This window comes from Chaetura pelagica, unplaced genomic scaffold, assembly GCF_000747805.2.
Source record: "Chaetura pelagica isolate M959 unplaced genomic scaffold, ChaPel_1.0 scaffold116, whole genome shotgun sequence".
Lineage (NCBI taxonomy): Eukaryota > Metazoa > Chordata > Aves > Apodiformes > Apodidae > Chaetura > Chaetura pelagica.
In genome coordinates, this window is record NW_009953655.1 from 3,416,294 (window position 1) to 3,436,376 (window position 20,083).

A 20,083-nucleotide genomic window follows, 5' to 3' on the forward strand; every position below is an offset into this window, starting at 1 on the left:
TTCTCACCGCTCTCATGCATCTGTCAAAGAACTTGTCATGTGCCGGATTAGCAGGGACTGTTGCAGTCACAGTAACTCCAGGGGTAGTTACTGCTCAGCTTGGAAAGAGCTGCATGAATCCATATGGAGGCGTCTGGTAATTAGCAACAGAGCAAGAGGAAATGGCTTCAAGCTGCAACAGAGTAGGTTTAGACTGGACATGAGGAAAAAAATGTTCACAGGAAGGGTGGTTAGACACTGGGATAGGCTGCCCAGGGAGGTGGTTGAGTCACCATCCCTGGGTGTGTTGAAAGGTCGCTTGGGTGTGGTGTTGGTGGCTATGATTTAGGGGAGAACTTTGTAGAGTAGGGATGATGGTTGGACTCAGTGATCCCAAGGGTCTTTTCCAACCTGAATGGTTCTATGATTCTATGATCTATAATGACCTTGCAAAGTTTTATGGGAATAACATAGGCCTGGAAGGATAGGATAAACAGTCATCATCAGAAACATTCATCAGAAATGGAGGAAAAGCAAAAACACTTCCCTTTTGAAAGTTACTAAGGAAACTTTTCAATCTAAATATTTGGTCTAAAGATGGTAAATTCTCTCCACTGTCCTTTGCACACAAGCACACACATATGCATACACACGTTAATAAATACAGCTCTACAAAGAAAAATGAGTGCTTTAGCTTAAAGTTTGAAAAGGAAACAAATGGAGACAGGTGCTTAAAACTGATAACATGCACAATTATTTGGACTCTTTTAACTTCCTTGAATATCTTAGCCTTGAGCTACAAATAAAATCCGTTATTTTAATATCTCCACTGCACTAGAACAGTAAGATTATACAATTATTTTATTTCTAGATTTTCTGTAAACCAATAGTTTAAAAAATAGAAGACTACACTGAGGTGTTATTGTGATAACATTTGGCCAAATCTAATTTACATATTTTCCTTATTATTTCAGCTGTGCTTTATGAGTGGAGTTGCTTGATTATTTAAAATCATTACATGGGTGAATTCATTTGGCCAATACAGAGGATTTTGTTTGCAAATATATAGACTCAACAATATATTCCTCTTTATGATCTTGTTATGTATAAAAATAGAAGCTCTTAATACAAAAGCATTGCATTACCTTGCCCTTGTCCATCCTACAACTGTAACTTTAAAAAAAAAATAGAAGAGTGATGACTACCAAAGCTCAATGTGATTATTCATGTGGTATCTACTCCCTAAATAAGCCTCTGGTAAAAGGATATCCAGAAAGCTGGAGAGGAAAAGCAAGGTTGTCTTTTACTCCCAGCCCCTTTTCTTCACATTAGGATTAAGTAGGTACAGTTTGGCCTTTTTAATCACTCTGCTGCTGGAATTTACAATTTACTTACAGTGACTTATTCATCTTCTTCCAGCAACTGGGTAATTGCTGTATTGTCTGTCTGTCTGATTGATACTCATCACCACGGTATCTGAGGGCTAAATTACAAAGCTAAGACCATTTTTGAAACAGAGCTGATTGAACAGTCTCCTCCTTAAATTACTTGGAATAAGCATAGCAGTTTCTGAGGAGACATTTTCAGCTTACTGTGGCAGACAGTTTTGCAGGTAAAGCACATAACTAAGAAGAACACAAACTGATACTCACTGCCTGTGCAACCCTTTGCAAATCCTCTGGGGTTTAATTTCTCCATCCGTAAAAGTATAATAAAAATTCTTAGATACTGCTAGGAAATACTTTCAGGTCTACTGTAGTTAAAAAGCTCACAGGAATACTTGAGCAGTCTCACCAGTGCATTGAATTGCTTGCTGCTTTTGCCTGTGCATTTGTTTTGCCTGTAGATAATGATGTCAAATAGAAAAGAGAGTGGAAAGCACATCAGATTTGTGAGTTCTTCAACACATAGCTCTTCATGTAGTCCAATAAAACTAAATGGGATGCTCATGTTCCCTAAAATGACATCCAGTACAATACAGATTATAGATTTTTCCCATGAATTCTTAAATTAATTCTGTAACTGTAGAACATTTGTAGCAAGAAAAATATTTAAGCAAATGTCCAGTAGACTGGCAACTTCTGTTTCCCCTTGAGAGGGCCTATAGGATTTATTATTTCTTTAGCCTCTCTTGTACTAGTTTCACATTTTTCTTTCTTTCTGGTCTTTTGACCAGGGATTGTGTTACATTGAACAGGACTGAAAAGCCTGGGTAGTCCCAGCTAATTGGAATCTGTCTTCACCTTCTGGACTGGAAGTAATAGAAAAGAATCAATATTTAAAAAATAACTGCAGCTGCTCTATCGTAAAAGGGAATGTGTTGGGTTTTTTACCTGCAAGAATGTGTCACTTTGAATGTTTTATACCCCCTACTGTGGATATTATTGCCTTTTCATTTAGGTTCCTCCAAGCACCTACAAACCTCCAAAGGAAAAAAAGCAACTAGAGGAAATTAAAACAAAAAATCGCCAAAAAGCTGAAGTAAGTGTGTATGTTCTTTTTCTAGTTTTTCCTTTCTTCTAAACTCTTTCTTGTGTAATGTCCTGTTTTCACAAGTCTTAGAATTTTACATGAAATATTCTTGCTTTTGCACCTAATAGCTATTAGCTTTTTCTCTAGAGTCCAGCGTTTTTATCCTCTGTTCTCTCCTATCACCTTTTTTCCATATTCCTTATTCTATTAATAATTGTCAGAGACAAGGTCCACCTTCTATTCACTATACAAATACTAAGTGAAAAAATATGCAAGTAGCCATGTGAGGTGGCAGAAACATGATGACTTTCTTCTCTTCATAAGCCTGAAATAGTTGGATGTCTCTCATACTCCTACAGGACATTTATTTAAAGTATTCACTTAATAATGAAGGCTTCAAAATACAAAATATGTTCGATATTTTTGTTTGTTTTCTATAGTAACTGACAAATAAGCACATGTCATTACACATAGTTTTAAAATACTAGCAGATTCTGACTTCTTTCTTGTGCACACTTCATACTCTTCTTCAGCATGCTGAGAGACTGGGAAGTTGTCAGGATTTGCAAAGAAGCAGAGTACATGATCTGTGTGTTAAGAGAGCAGGAGGAGGGTGTTCTGGAAAAACAAAGAAACAGATCTAGTTATTTGATCCAAACTTTGATATGAATCCTGTTCGATTAGTTAGCTCCTGTCTAGTTAAAGCAGATTGCTGTCGTCTCTTCCCTGGAAGGGAATTAATTAAATGTCAGTTTCCACTTTCTTTCTTCCTCCCAACTGCAGTCACCCCACCCAGTCGAGTAACAGTATAAGCTTGATAAAAGGCATGTTATTTGACTCCTTTTTATCTGCACTCTCCCACTCCCATTCTGAAAATGCCTTACTCCAGCTTTCACTAGCCAGTACAAGTCCATTTATCACTGTTCTGGGCTCTCCTCATGTCCTTGCAAAAGGGACATAGGATTCTGTTCCTAGAATAAGTGCTTCAATGTGTGATACATTCTAGGGGGATAAAATTTTCATTCTTTTGCTGGCCCATCACATTACCTCTGCTTGGTATTTCATTATAATGAAATGCACAGTGTTATTTTTTATCCTTCAATTATTTCCATATTGTGGAGAAAGCACACACCTATTTGTCTGTCAGCTTATTTGGTACGTACAATCTTCCTAGAATAACTGGGGAGGTAAAGCAAGATATCATAGTGCCTATAATGTCAAAAATCTATGACAAGTATAAAATCACTTAACTACCAGCCACATTCTTCAGTGGAGAAAATACAGGAATACAAAGAACAAAGGAAAACCACCACAGAAATTATAGCTGCAATAACAGCAGTTTTTGTCGCCTCTGGAATGTCATAAAAGGCATCCAAAGCATTCACAAAGGTCAGTTCCTTAGACTGTTTGCTAAACAAGCTGAAATGTTGGGTCCTAAAAAGAAATCTGCATTAAAAATGCCATTTGTTTGATAGTAGTTTTGCAGAAGCTTTAGCTGTCATGATTAACTGCCATGTCTGAAAGAAGGAGTGATAAATCTGGATGCCAAACTCCAGCCATGGAAGCATTGATGTTATGGACAGCTGCTGTACAGAAAGCCATCAGAAAATTTAGTCTGTGTTTCACAGCTTTGAATAGAGATTACTGGTTAAAACCAAAAGTAATCTCCAGAAACTAGCAATGTGGCTGCCTGTACTTCTCTCTTTCAAATGACAGGTGGAATTACTGGTAGGTGTGTGCCTATTGGAGCAGCCCTCGGTTCTCATCTCTCTTGCTCACAGTCTTCTAATTTAACTCAAAAACAAAGACATTGTCTGTTAGTTGCATGGGAACAGTTACTATCTGTATGCCATACATTATTATGAGGCTTTCAGTTGAATTTTGGATGAGCAACACGTTTCCTATGGGCAGATCTGTTGAAGGCCTGATGCCCTATTTGAAGGATACAAGCAGAGAGAACTATATAGAAAATCAAGACTCGTCTACTTCAAGTCTTTAATCAGGAATGAAAATTCATGTAAATACTAAGTCAAAGTTTCATTCATTGGACGTAAGGTAATACTGGGCTGGGCTGCAAGGCTTTTTGGGAAAAATTAAAGAATTTAAGTGTACCACAGTTTTTAAACTAATTGCTTTAATTTTAGGATCTACTCCTGAAAGCAAATACTTACAAGTTCAGGTGTGCAAGCATGAAGCCTGAAAAGAGAGAGGTATGCTACAAAATATTTTATTACCTAAAAATCCTCCAGTGTGAAGATGAAAAATGACTGGAGTATTTCAAAATATCTCAAAGTATTTGAAAACTTTTGTTTATTTGGTGTTAAGAATTATGTGCTGTCATTTATATCTGTGCTGACATTTCACATCCATATGCTAACATTTGCCTTTTTGCACCCAGGAGATACAACTTCCTTTTCTTACACTTCTGGTGCTGCTTTATTATTCTCCCAGTTTTGAGACAAGCAGCCGTCCTGTGATATTACTCCATCAAGTCTACACAATGGCAATATCTCGCTAAACCCACATTTTTTTTTTTCCATTAACTTTTATGCCACAGAGCAGCCAAGCTGAGGGAATAATGGTCCCATTCATAGAGAATTCTTGCTTTGGTTGATTCCCAGTTCACAACTATGTCACCAAACTATGTATGTAATATATTCATTTCAGCATCACATCTGCATATTCTATTCCCTGTGTTCATCTCCATGATACCAGAAAGTTTCACATCAGTATTTATAGCTAACCCCATAAAATTAAATTAATAAACATCAATAAAATTATAGTACTATTTAATAACTTCATTAAGCATCTTTTGGCACCCTGTTTTGTCTTTCCAGTATCTATTTCAGTTAAGAGATGGGTTTATTCATATATATATATAGGCAATATTTCAAAGTCAGAACAACACTGTTACTTTTTTTATTAGCATTATTTTAGTTAATAAATTTTAGCCAATATCTGCACCTATCTTTGTATGGTCATTTGATATAAAATATTCCCACTAAGTTGGGTGTGCATAGTAAGTTTTTGTGGCTATAACAATTCTAAAATACATCTCTATGATAATTTTTTTACTCTAGATTCAAGTGTGATTTTTGGTAAATATGTTATATTTTTTTCTGAGTATTTGAAAATCTGTCTCTGAAATGAAAGAATGTGGTTTTGTCTTTAACAGCAGAACATACAGGACAGTATGAAGAGTAAACCAGCATTCCAGGCTCAAAAGATCCAAAGCAAGGTGAGTAACCTTTAAAGTGCTGTTGTCAGATGTACTTGAAAACTTTGGAATGAGAAACACATATGCAAATTCTATGGTGATGCAAACTCTCCTGGAATCCATGTTTCTACACCAAGTTCTGTGGCCAGGAGAATGGGATGGATTTGGTCTATGGTTCATAAATTTATGCACCATTAACAGTCAGCTAAGAAATGGTCTGGGAGCAACAAGAGTGTGGCTGCTCCAGGAGGGAAGAGAAACCAGGAGACAAAGGTAACTGAAGCACAGACAGTGCCCTCAACAACCACACCACAGGATCTCAACGTGACAAGGTTGCTGGTAGTGACAGGTTTTGCTGACAGAGCAAAGTAACCAGTCAGGTTTGGGGTCCACCCAGGAAGTCCAGTCAGGAGACAAGGCTACAATAGCAACTCAGGCCCATGGAATCAGGAAACAGAACTAGGGAGACAACCAGGAGCAGAATTAACCCCAGGGTAATGGGAAATTACTGAAGCTGAGCTTAAGTGGGGCTCCTAAACCCAGTGAGGGAGAGTTTGAGTGGAGGCCCTAAGTGAGGCTGCTCAGGGCAATTAACACCTTTGGTTCTCTGAAGGTCCTGACAGGTCAGTTGTATTCAGTAAATAAAGTAACCATATTGCCTTAACAGTGTTTCCAAATTCTTGCATCTGTAAATCACTGTTTCAAAGTGAGATCCTTAAGAATTCTGAGCAGTCATTCCAGCTGATGACTGCCTGATACACAATATACAATCAGGCTGGCTGTTTATCTTGTTCCTTTAGGCACACACTGAGGTCATAAAATCCACTGTACTGATTGCTTCTCTGCTAGGATTTCCAAGGGTCAGAGAACTGTAAACATGGAAAATGGGCTGTTCAACCTTAACAGTATAATGCATGAAAACTCACATTGTTATTTCTGCAATAACTGTACTGCAAATAATCTTCAATCTTACATCATTCAATCTGTCACCTTTCATTTGCTTCAAGTTCATATGCAGAATAATTTAATGTGGAAGCTGTGCTTGTATTGTGACCTCAAATACCTTGTGGGCAGGTACCTACGCTTATAAACTATGTATTTAGGTACCACTCATATACACTTGGAAAAACTGATTCCACACTGGGTAACTGAGAATCTGGCAACTATTTCTAAAGAATATCTGGCATTTATCACACACTGAAGTTATCTATAATAACAGTATCACCTGCTCAGTCTGCTTGCTGATAATCCAGCAGCATCGAGTTTAGAGCAAAGTAGGAAAATCCCAGTTCCTTCTACACTCAAAAGAGGGGGATAAAAGCCCAAAACAGGAAACATTTATATGGTTAAGCCAAAGATGTAGGACATGTAGTTATGTGGGCTCAGTTCAAGCCTATGTATATTCTACTTCGTATTCTGATAATTTAAAATACCAAAACTGTAGTGCAGGCTAGTGAGAGTCAAACCATCTGCCTAAATTGCATTAAGAAAAATATGGATCTGGCATCTTGTGGCATTGATCGAGGACACTTCTAACACCTGCTAGTATCCCCTCTAGGCACATCATCAGTTTTATCTTGTCAAAACACGGTTTCCTTTAAGGTTAGTTAGGTGATATTCAAGATGCTGCTGTAACTTTCAAGCTGAAGTAGGCAAATTGTTACTGACTTTTAAAATATTTTCTATTCCTCTTGCCTTTCTGCCTGTGCAACTCTGTGAGTAGCCAAATCCTAAGAGGAAGGTTTATCCAAGATGTAAAATAAGGTTATAATATCATCAAATGAATCAAGTTATATAAACTTGTTAAAAACTAGTATTTTCCTTTCCTCTTTTTAGAACACCCACAGAATATGAAATAATTTTTTTTCATTTCAGACACATTTGTTTTATGCAGCAGCAATTATTTCTCATTGCTGTTACAAAATATCTACTCATCCTTTTCACTGGAAGAATTAGACAGTACAAATGTATCATCATTCTGTCTCAGTCTGCCTCTTGCTCATGTCAGGCCTTGCTCTTAACATATTTACTGGTTTAGGTAAGCTATTGTGTGTTCATTAGGTGGAAGTAGTGAATTCAATTTTTTCCATAAGAATTACAGTGTTCAATTTTTCCAATTATTTCCATTTTCTCATCTTGAAAAAAGGGAAGATACCTTGGAAGAGAAAAGGCATGAGTAAAATTAAAAACTTCCTTGATATCACATGACATAGAAGAATCTATCCAGTTATCTTACTTATACCTGTCTGCATTTATCTTGGAAGTCCCTGTTATTTTGACTATGATGGCTTCAGTCATATTTCTGTTTAATAGACTGGAAAACTGAAGTTAAAGGTATTTCCATTTTTCTTAGTTTAGTTCTCTATCCAAATTATAGTTAGCAAATGCGGAATATTAAATCTGTATACACAGTTAATTGCCAATAATATGAAAATACCTACATGTGTAAGAGAAAATTCTAAGCCAGTACAGGGTATGAAATACAGGCTGGGGAGGGATTATTCATATAATGCAGACAACTTTGAGAAAAGTTGAGAAGCAGAACAAAAGGAAGGAGAGACATCACTGGGCATTAAGAAGACTAAGTGGAGCAAATCAAACAAAATAAATAAAATGCATTGTTTGGGGCTCTCTTCCTGAATTCTTCAAGTTATCATTTTGTCAAGAAACAGAGAGGTAATTAATTTTTGTCCATTAAAATGTGCCATCTGTGTGCAAAGCACTGTAATTATGCTTAGTGAATTTCTAGGTGAGAGCACATGTTTGTTATCCTCAACCTACCTAATTAATATCTATTACAAAACATCCTTTTCCCAGTTAGCTTATGTATTTCAGCAGACTGCAGTACACAGTTGTGCATAAAATATTTGCAGTGTATATCTTGAGAGATTCCCTGTGTCCTTTTCTGAGCCACTCATGAAGCTGTTAATTTGGCATTTAAATATATGTTTGGATTCTGAACACTTGTCTGGATTTAGGCAAAATGTGTCATGAATAAGCTTTATTTTATGCAGGAATGATCCCAGTTCTTATCCCACCAGCACTCGTTGCCTTGGTTCAGGTCAGCTCTATTATATGTGTCTGCAAAGGTGATAATTTTTTTCAGAATAGCCGATTTGTGCAGGAAACATTTTTAACTGGCAGAGGTTGGTCCCTTCCTCCCTCAGTATTCAGAGGTTGTCTAGGAGTTAGTCCTAAGGCAATACTTGGAAGAACTGCAAAGCAGCCATAGCGTAGTCCAAGTTACACCACAAGGCCTGAAAGTCACTGAGAATGTGCTTCACTTCTACTGTCTAGAAAATAGATACAGCCATCGGTGATGCCAGTTGTCTTAGAAATATTTTGAAGTCATGATTATTTGTAAAACACTACTGAGACCTTCCTATGAAAGTTACTGCTTATGTTTTACTTGCCTGGTTTTGGCTAACTTACTATATTTGGGAGAAGCAGTTTATTTCCTTTGTCCAAAGCAGATGGGATCCCTGCACACTAGGTATATGAGCGATGAAAAAAGGAAAGTGAACACATTCTATGGGATTTGACATGGTCCAAGAGTGATTACAAATTTATAATCCACTTGGGGAACTTTGCTGATTTCTTAAGCAGCTTGAGTGGTTTATGAGCAGCATGCAGTTTCATTGTGAATGTCAGATTAATGCTAGATGAATGCTTTAAACAAAATTTATGCTGTCTTAGGTCAATTTATTTAACCCATTGAAATGTTTTTATACTCTGTTTTATGGTTTACATTACTAACTATAGTATATACATTCTCTTTCCTGACAGATTGACAATATACCTATTAAATTAAATGCTGCAGCTATTTTGAGAGAGGGTGCCCTCTATCAGCAGAAAATGGAACAGGAGCTCAAGAGGTACCACGCTTGTTTCTTCAATTACTTCTAACATCCGTGGATGTAGAGTAACTAACGGCATTAAAAATAATTAAGTAAACTCCAGGTAAATTAAATGGATCTGTTTTAAGGCAATAGGAAGCCATTCTGTGAACACGGTTAACAAATAAAGAGAAAAGTGGACTGAAATGAAAGTCTACGTTAAAGTAATTGTTTTACTGTGGCCATTATGCAGTGTGTGCCTGTGTTCTGATTTAGCACTCTGACTAGTGCCCACTTGCAGAGTCCAGTGAGGATCACTTGTTATGTTTATTCCAGTTCTCCAGAATAAATAATGACCCAAATCCACATCTATTTCTGTGCCCATTATAAAAGATGCATATAGATTAATCCAAACCATTTAATACACCTCAATTTCCTTCAATTGTTTGTGGTTAACTACATGCTGAATTCGATATTTGAAATTGTTTATATATATATAAAACTTGTTTATATGTATATAGAAATACTGACCATTTCTATCACGGTAAGATATGGAGGACTAAAGAGTGTGAGGCTCCACAAGGCAAGATGAACCAGGAGCTAAAGGTGACAGCAAGGCAAGCAGGGACAGTGTCCTCACTGACAGCAGCTCAGTTCCCCAGCACCCTGGCAAGGCAGCAGAGCAGACCCAGTGAGAGGCAGCTCTTTCAGACGACCATTCCAGTGACTGCTGGGTGGTGCATGGTGACGAGACAGGGCTGAGGTCAAGCCAGGAAGCCACATCAACAAGGCAGGGTCAGCTGCTAGGCTGGGTGAGGCAACACCTACAGCATAGCCCAGGGCAAAGGCTGTTAACAACGTCAGCTTTAACGTGGCTCCCAGGAAGAAACTACACACAGAGGACTTTTCATAGCTCTCCCTCACCCAGCTCTCCTCTCTCCAGTCTGATCCAATGTTACATGGTTCCACTGCAACAAAGCTATCTTTGAACACAAGCAATTAAGTCCTAGGCAGGGGTGGGGAATAAGAGGTTGCAGGTCCTTTTGGTGCACTTAGGGCTCTAAGAAATCCTGACATAGGGATTCCTCTGGCATAAGGAATCCTTATTCAGCAGCATGGGTTTTCAGCTGACATTAACTAGGGAGAGGGTGATGCCTGAATGGCCACTGCAGGTTGCATTCTATAACTAGGATTACAGAACATTTTCACTAATAATTTTAACAAAGATAAAGCCTATACCATGGCATCTTGATTTAGTATTGTTTCTAATCCTAAATGTTTTTAGTGTTTTAAGTCCCAGAATGATGGCCTAAGGTTGGGTTCGTTCTTTGGACTTAGCAAATTTTGGTATATAGGTCATGATTTTAGCAGTAAGATATTATGCATCACTTAGCTTCTGTTATCAGCTATGTATGGATATTAAGGTTCTTTTTATCACATATAATACTGTTCACTTTGGCAGAATTTTGTTCCACTCAGCAAAGGATTAGATTTTCCCTGTAACTTTACGCTATTTTTTTATTTATAAGTTTTAATCTTCAGCTGCATTTAACACACAACAGATGCATATCTATATGTTTTAGGGAGCAGCAGTATGGCACAATTCACTGTATTTTTGTGTCTCTGCCCTAATTCCTCTGCTCCAGGACTTTGCTGGGTCTGCCCCAGGGCTTTGCTATGCTTTTCTCTCTCAGCTGAGCACAAAAAACAAGAATGTGGTTTTGCTTAATAGCTAAATATTTCTTTGCCTTATTACAGCAATATTATTTAATTGACAAAATCCAAAACAGAAAGAGAATGAAGAAGAACAGTTTTGCATTCTCTGTGTTAAAGGGGTCAAGAACATCGCCAAAGTGAAAAGTTGTTTGTTTTTCTAGCTCTAAGCAAAGTAATCCTCTGAAAAAATGTATATGCTTTCAATCTGATTCTCTGTGCTCCTTAGGAGAGAATCCGTATGTAGCTAAAGTTTGCCCTCTCTTGGGGCTTTGTTTTACTGAAAACTTTCAGGTCTGTGTCCTCATGCACTTTTTCCAGCCTGGCTGTCCCAGGATTTCCACACAATAGGAACACCTCTTGGACTGGAGTTAAAATAACATCTGTCAAATGATTTTGTGATGACTGCCTTTTTTCTCTGCAGAGATCAAACACCTTATATAACACAAACTACTAGAAATATTTTATAAACCAAGGCAGGGCTGCAGAGCCAGACCCCCTAGAATAGTATGCTCTTCCTCATCTCTTGCAGAGTTGAAAATTTGCTACAAGGGGCTAAAGACCCATCTGAATTCTTGGAATGGCAAAAACAGATGCGTGGAAAAGATTTGGAAGAGCAGCTGGCTGAAATAGAGTGTAGGAGGCTTCAAGGGAAACTGAGTTATGAAGAGGCCCTTCTAGCCCATCAGAACGTAATTCAAGAAAATAAGAGGAAAGCTGATCTAATGAGAGAAGAGGTAATACATACAAAACTGCTCAAATTTTGCTTATACTCAACCAGCGCAAAACATACCACAGATGATACCTACTATAAGGTGTAAAAGTTCTATAGACTGTCTTTGCTCACTGAGGTCTGCAAATGATAGAAAAACAATGGTGTAACTTCAAGACAAAGCAAAGCTTATACATTTAAGTACGTTTTACAAGTGTTTTGTTTGATTGATAACACTTACAAAGTCAATTGAATCAAACAGAACATTCAAGCATTCTCCAATATATTCATGTCATTGTGCATATCGTTTCTGAACAGATACTGAGGTACTAAGCACCATTCTTACAGGCTCCTTTCAGGTATTGGAAGGTTGATATAAGGTCCCCCTGGAGTCTTCTTCAGGCTGAACAACCCCAACTCCCTCAGCCTGTCTTCGTAAGAGAGGTGCTCCAGCCCTCTGATCATTTTCATTGCCCAGTGTCTTCCATCCAAAACAAAAAGTACAGTAAGGAATCTAGTCTGGGAAAATCCAGTTTCCTGCTTCCTGTTAATTTCCTCTGACATAGAAAGGAACATGATAGCCAAAAGTGGACTTTCTGTAGGTTACAGAGATACAACCTAGGCCCAAGAAGATCCTGCAGGCACAGAACTAGCTGTGTATTAGACCGGTCCTCTTGGTATCTCATAACCAGATCCAGAGATGGCTTGTTTGTCTGCCTTTAGAAATATGTGGGAGGGAACCCTGGAAAATAACAGTGCAAATGTTACAGAGGGCTGTTGTGGGTAAATAAAATATAGAAAGTGGTCTATATATTGTCCCCAGCCAATGCACTTTGCTACTTTTGTGAATGAATGATGTAATACTTTTAATCCATTTGTCCTTGCACTATTTGAGGCACTCATATCACCAGATATGAGAAATTCTATTCACCTGCTTGTTTGGGATTTAGAAAGCAGATCTGATGCACCAGTATGCAGAGAAACGTCTACAGGAACAGAAAGAAATGAGAGAGCTGGTGGAGCAGGTCGTGGAAGGACATAAGAGTGCAAAGCAAGCAAAAATAAAGCTCAAGAAATACAAGCAGCAGATAGGTATTTATATTTTGTGAGAAAATTTTGTGAGATCATGCCAAATGTCCCCAAATTAATTTCTTTTGGTGGGTCGATTACACTTTCTACTGGAAGGAAAGGCAAGTTGAGGGAAAGATCTACCCTATACATTACCATGAATGCCTGAATATGATTTCCAGGAATAAGGTGGTAATGGGTTGCTCAGAAATTCTAAGCTACTGGTCATGGGAATACCTCTTTGCTTAGAAGGAAGAGATACAGGACTAATGTTCTGCAACTTCCATCTAAAAGTAGCATGTATGAATTAATGTACTTTTTGTCAAACCAAGGTATGATGCTCAGATTCTTGTGATTCATGCCATGAAGAGAGGATTTGCCTAGCAACCACTGGGAAAGAATCATGGCTCAAAATTATTGTCTTATCCGAAGAAGACAATCCAGAGAAGACTGTGACTAAAAACAGAAAGGATATCTCCTAGAAGCACAGTATGACAAGGAGGAAGGATGTAGCACCTCCAAGACAGACCAGTCATCAGGATGCAGGGAAATTATATTACTCATCCTTCATTATTCTTAAAGAAAATTCTTCAGTTAATGCATTAACTGATGAAGTCCAAGGAGAAGGGTGTTCTGACTAGCACGGTTTTACATATTCCAATGCAATGCCATGTTAACATCTGCTGTATGAACAGGTTACCTGCAGTTGTGCATATTTTGGTGAGCAGACCAAGTATCTCCATACTGGTACCAGTAAGGGTGGAGGGAAGCAGAGGGTGTTAGCCACTCTGAAATGACCAAACAAATCCTACCAGCCTTTCCAGCTCAATTATTTCTGTCATATATATAGCTTGGAAAATTATTAATATTAGCTATTGTATAATATCCTTTTATTGAATAATGGAACAGTATGCACTAGTTAGAACAGAAATTACAAGGCAGGAATTCAAAGTGTCTACTTTATCTGTGTATACAGAATGTTTGTGTGTTGAATAGAATGATAGATAGTGGAGGTGGGAAGCACTCATTTGTTTCTCTAATCATTCCTCCCACCAATGCCAGACGGTTCCCTCAAGATCAGTATGATTATCATTATTCACAAATGCATATGAATTCTCCTCCAGATGGACTACTTGTTAAAATATGCAGCCAGCTAACAGAGATTAGTTGTTTTCTTTCAGTTCAGGAGGTTTCTGAAGAAAATCGAGAACTTCTTCGGCAAGCTTTAGAAGAAGAGGAGGAGAAGCTTAGGAAAAGATACGAACTAATTCAACAAATACGAGCTATTGAGTCTTTACCAAGCCTCAGACACAAGTTTGTTGATTTAACTGAGGTAAGCTCAAAAGTAAAAACTGCTGATTTAACATAAATGTATGTTGTGCATATTTCACATATTCAGAGGAATTACCATTAAGTACAGTGACCCCAGGACACAAAGGTTAGATCTGAACTGGAACTTTCACAATGTTTATAAAATGAAAATTTTCCCAGGAAGAATAGTCTGATGGTAAGTTAAATCTTAGACCCCCTTGAACTTTCATTGGATTTTGCCAGAAGGATTTGGGTTTCCTGATATATTTCAAAAAGAGACTGGCAAATGTTCTGTATTCAAAAATGCACGGATTTGTCAGTCCTGGGTAAGGACTGAATGAACACAAAGTTTGGACTGATATACAGTTGTTATTGTCATGGTAATTAGTAAAATTAATCTTCTGTGCTTTCAAAACTGTTAACATTCAAGTGTGTAAAAGAGATTGTAAAGAGAACTCAAAACCTGCTGAGCTGTTATGCATGTATTGTGCAAATAACGTGTGTGTGGTTAAATCTGCAGTAAATGTATCACAAACTTCTTTGACTTAATATGATGCACAAAACTGAGATGATCTGATATTGGGCTTTGCAATTCCCACTTCTGCAGAATTTCCAGACTTAGGCAGCATCTGGAAATGTTAGCTTACCACTAAACCTAGTGGTACTCAGCAGAGTAGCTGAAAATACTCTTCCCTTTTCTTATCTACACTGAAAGAATAACAACATAATATAAAATTGCACTATCAAACTTTGGGTTTTTTTCTTTCCTTTCATGAGTATTCAAATGAAAATCACAAATTAAAAAAATAAATCCATGGCTAGTCTGCAGAAACTATAGAGAAGGAACAGGTCTTCTATCCACGGGGCTGTTGGAACAGTCAATACAATGTTTTGTTTTTATCTTCTGCTCCTCTGAAGTGAGTTATTCCTTGAATAGCTACCTACCATCTTTGCAACCACTAGATAAACCCCCCACCTCATTTATCAAATTTTATAATAGATTTAATCTTGAAGTGTGAAATAAGTGAACAAGAATAAATTCAGAGCCCCAGATGTCTCATCCTCCCTTACTCTTTACTCTCTTTGGTTTGCCTTTATGGCTGTTGCCATCACTTCTCCACTTCCTTTCTAGCCAAAGAAGACAATTCTCTTTTTAAAACCCAGACTCACTTCACCCATTTTTTGAGAAATACTACTGAACTACAAAGGAAACAGCAGAGAAAAAAAAGGTGAAGAGAACAAACAGTTACTGTACACCACACAGTATATGCAAAATGCGAAATGGTACTACAATCTATAGGTCCTTCATTGCTGCTTTTGTCAATCTACTGATGCTACTGGTGACCCTTGTTTGGGTCATGTTTGGTGCACATGAAGGGTGTGGAAACAGAAATCACAGAGCCAAAACTGAGGAGTGAAACATTAGGTGAAAAAAAGTTATTATCTCTTCTTACTGACTCAACTTTTGAAGTTTTAGAAAGAGAAGCTATGGGGGCCAAAACTGCAGGAGATACTCTTGGAGATCTTGAAGGAGTCCCACGGATGGCCACCCAAGATACATTCTCCTTTACTGACAAGCTTGTATTATTAGATTCTTCAGACTAACTCAATAATAATCCCTCTTAAGTACCAATGTTGTAGCAGCAGAGACCCAAGCCTGATTATTGCCCCTGCATCCCCCTCTCCCACCCTGCCTTACTGTTTTCTTCATCTCTCTTGGCTTTCCTCCCTGTTTCATGGACTCACTGCTATGAACAGCCAGAGAATGGTCACTGAAGGACAAGTTCCTGACTAGGCTGCTTAGATGGCATCCCAGACCAGAGAAGAGGAACTGGTCAATTCTTGCAGCCAAACTGACAATCCAAGCATGTGTCTACGACTAAGCATCCTTCCCTTTTCTTGGTTTGTTGTTTTTTTTTTTCTTTTCCTTTCATGTTCTATTTTGTGGAAATCTTAAAGCAGAAGGGCAACTACTATTCTGTCAACAACTCTCTCAGTATTCAACACAGGGGCTTTTTTTTTCCTGCTAAAAAGGATTGTTTGAAAAAATGAAGGCTCTTTAACTGAATCATTTCTCTCCACTAAAAGGATAGCGATGAGTTTTACTTACCTGTTTGTCATTGCCACTTAATTTCAGTCTGAGAAACACCATTTGGAGGTGTGGTTGTTCCTTTGGACTCCACACCCCTCTCCCTTCATCCTTTCCAAACGTTGTAGTTTTCTGTCACTAGTTCTATGGAACTAAGTAGAGCAAGATCTTTGTGATTGAAATCCTAACTAGTGTTATACTCTCAATGTTACACAACTAACACAAAAGTCAGGTTAGCATCTTGACTTCCTGCACCCATATATTGCATTATAATATGCCAGGGTACAAGATACATAGCAGAGATGTGTACCAAAACTATGTTAAGACAGATAAAAGAATATGAGTGTGAAATGGATTAAAATTGCAAAGAAAGCTACACAGAAGCTTTCTGTGGGTTTATGCAAGTTTTCCATATATGCAAAGGATATATGTGTAGACATAGAAAAAGGAAGAGTATATACAAGAGTAAGGTTCACAGAACTGTTTAGAAATTGTCTGTCTTTGTATGGAAACTAAGGTGCCGAAGACTCTTGTTACATCTCAGAATCAGGCTCTTTATCACTCTCATTTCCAAGTGGATTTTAAAAAGCCTTCATTAAACATTCATGTTTTAGTATTTTAACTTCAAGCATTAAGATCTGGATTTTCTGGGTACAAAGCATTGTTTAGTCCTAGTCTTTTTGGAGAAAAACAGTAAATGCCTTCATAGATCAAACCCATAATTTGGAAATAGATAATTAAGTATATGCATATTTTTTAGTTTAAAGTCTGTTCTGGTTTCACAAACTAAAAAATACGGTTTCACACATTTAGAAACTGCAAAAGACATATTCAAACTAAAATATAAGTCAACTAGAATTATCTGGACAGTACATACATTGTATTTATAATTATTCTACTGTATATTTCAATGCTTTTTCATTAAATGTTTTGTTAGCTTTGTGGTTTTACATGTATGAAAGGTAAGCCCTGCCCCTTAGAAACAGCTTGTAAATAATAGGTTAGGGCCATCAAAATATATTCAGCATTATTTGGAACACAATCAAAATGTCCTGGTTTTACTCTTTTGTTCTCCCCTTGATATTTACAGTGTTATTTAAACCTTTATTCCATGTTCTCTAGACTGGTGGCCATGGTTTAATTTGTGAAATGTCAATAGTAGAACTACGTGAACGCCTTGCTCTGCTCAGAGAAGCACAGAAGGCAGCAGAGGAAGAGAAGAGAGACCAGATAATTCATGAAAAACAAGCTAAGGAACAACTTCTTCTAGACAAACTGGACCAGATTTCTGTGTTCAGAGCAGAACTCGGACGAGCAGCTGCTTTAAAGTCAGTATAAAACAGCATGTGACATTTAAGACATTGCAACTTTGTTAATATTTTGCTAGCCCCTTGAGGAGGAAAACAAGTAGAGAGCAAAATACTGCCCTTTAATATGACTTCTGTCAAGGATCACACTGGGGCCAGATTTTCCTTTTTATTCTTGAAAATAATGTGCATCAGATTTAACAAATCTTTTTCATCATTTTCTATTTATGGTTGAAGACACTCTGTAGGCTACTGTTGACAGTATTGCCCCAGAATGCAAAGCCAATGTTATATATTAAGGAAGAAATTCTGCCTTTTTTCTTTTCCTTTGCAGCTCATCAGAACTAATTTGATGTTATTAGGGTCATTCTACCTTGCCACTTGAAGAGGTTTCTCATTTTCATCTAAACCAATACATTAGAGATACAATTTTCTCCCTTGAACTTCATTTGTTATGTGAAAAGGCAGGCCCTGTTTTAGAAGCTGACAATATTCTAGGAAGATTTTCTGATAACAATAATAAGTTATACATTAAATAAATTATAGCAGAAAAATCTTAGCTTACAGGCTCGTTGATCAAATTTTTCATTCATTATTCATATTTATTATTCATTATAATATTTATAATTCATTGTCACAAAGGATCCATAGCCATCCTAGATGCTCACATATGCAGAAGACAGGTCCTTTCCACGAAGTTTAAAATCTCAGTTAAAACTATTTACAAATAAAGCTGAGTGGGAACGAGGGCTATGTACAAGTGTAAGACACCTCCTGAACTTAGGCCATTTTTACTGCACCTTGACTATTTACCATTGTTTTCTTGCAAGTTGTCTGTCACCTTTGCTCTTTTGTGAGTTTGAGAGGCTAGCCCTTGTCTTGCTGTATTTATTTTGCAAACACTCAAGCTGACATTCTGAAGACCTTCTATCAGGCTAAACCCACATCTTTAGACATAGCTTGGATTTGTGTTTATTGCTCAGATACCAAAGGTGGCGTTTTAGAGTTAAATGTGTGTTATTGATTTATCATCCAGTTCTGAATCTCAATTACAGAAGGCAGTATTGATGTATTCATTTGACTAGTCTTCACTAGTCCCAGCTCTAATTTGGTTTGTTGATGATAGTTAATCTCCAAAGACTAGAGTTTTACTATGTTAGTCCTTCAGAAGATAGCTTATTGAGTTTAATGAATCAATAACTGCAGCTGCAGTGGATTGACTGCATGGATCAGTGACCCTGTCTTCTATGGCATATATTGAGAAAAAATTTTAAGGCTAAAGAACCTGAAATAGAGTTGGAGCTGGAAATACACTCTCATTGCTAAACATTAAAAGTTGTGAAAGCCTATGGGAGCAACTCAAGCCAGTGCTTTCCATTAGAGATGCAGACTAGGCTTTAAGAACTTATATACTGCATAAAACCTGTTTAGCTAGTAAATACTTAAAGAATTACTTGTTACCCTGGATAACAGTCTGTGAATTTTGAATAGTGCTGGGTTTCTTTAAAACAGACTTTTTGGCTTAATTGAGATCTAAAACTGTTCTGATCCTGAAATAAGACATGCTTTTATTGAGAAGGTAACTTTGATTCACTCTTTGTCCTGACATTTGAAATGTTTTTGAACATACCAGCATGTAAAAGTTGTTAGAAACCAAATTAACTTAAACACTGAATTTACAAGTTTCTAGTCAAACCCAGGACAAGCAACACAGTCATTTTAATGGAGCCCTATTTGCTCTCCAAATAAAGAAATTACAAAGTTTCATTATAGATTTTAAAGACATTTCCTTTTGTGGCTCCCAGGCAATCCATGTACAGGACTTGGGAGCATAAGCTATAAAACGGCAGCATCAAAATGTACCAGAAATGTTGTTCCTTGGGAGCATGTTTAATGCAATTTCATCTAGAATGCAAATCTATGGTGTTATTTCTGTTAATATAGAAGTATCACATACGGGCCTATTTACAAATGCTACACAAATGCTGCAGCTTTTATTTCTCTCTAAACAAACTATAGGCTTTGTGTGTTAAACCTGAATTACAGATCCTCAATCCTGAAATGTCTATCAAGTCAGTGTGAGTGATTAATTGCTTGGGTCCTATTATATGCTGCACAGGAGGTGTAAAAAGCAAATGTTTATGTTTACAGAATTAATCAATAGTTATAGGAATAGAATGTCAAATCCTACCAATTGTCCTCACAAGATAGGCTTATGTATCAATATAAAATTACATGTTGTATCTTAAAATGCATTATGTTGAAGGCTACTGCTAATTAGTTAAAGGATGGTGGCTAAGCTTTGCTAAACAAATGTGCTTTAGTTAGTGTCAGCTGGAGTTTAATTCAGTGCCTACCAAGCAGGTCCTTTTCAGTATC

General features: G+C 37.3%; 1 protein-coding gene across 1 annotated transcript in view; it reads left to right on the forward strand.

The window, feature by feature from the left end:
• The window catches only part of CFAP99 (cilia and flagella associated protein 99), a 51,251-nt gene that overhangs the window by 24,227 nt on the left and 6,941 nt on the right, over nucleotides 1-20,083 (forward strand). Inside the window, exons 6-13 of the mRNA XM_010000291.1 lie at nucleotides 2,380-2,460; nucleotides 4,596-4,661; nucleotides 5,627-5,689; nucleotides 9,455-9,543; nucleotides 11,750-11,954; nucleotides 12,880-13,021; nucleotides 14,179-14,330; nucleotides 17,520-17,725. Coding sequence (XP_009998593.1) covers nucleotides 2,380-2,460; nucleotides 4,596-4,661; nucleotides 5,627-5,689; nucleotides 9,455-9,543; nucleotides 11,750-11,954; nucleotides 12,880-13,021; nucleotides 14,179-14,330; nucleotides 17,520-17,725 — 1,004 coding nt within the window. The remainder of the gene's footprint in view (nucleotides 1-2,379; nucleotides 2,461-4,595; nucleotides 4,662-5,626; nucleotides 5,690-9,454; nucleotides 9,544-11,749; nucleotides 11,955-12,879; nucleotides 13,022-14,178; nucleotides 14,331-17,519; nucleotides 17,726-20,083) is intronic.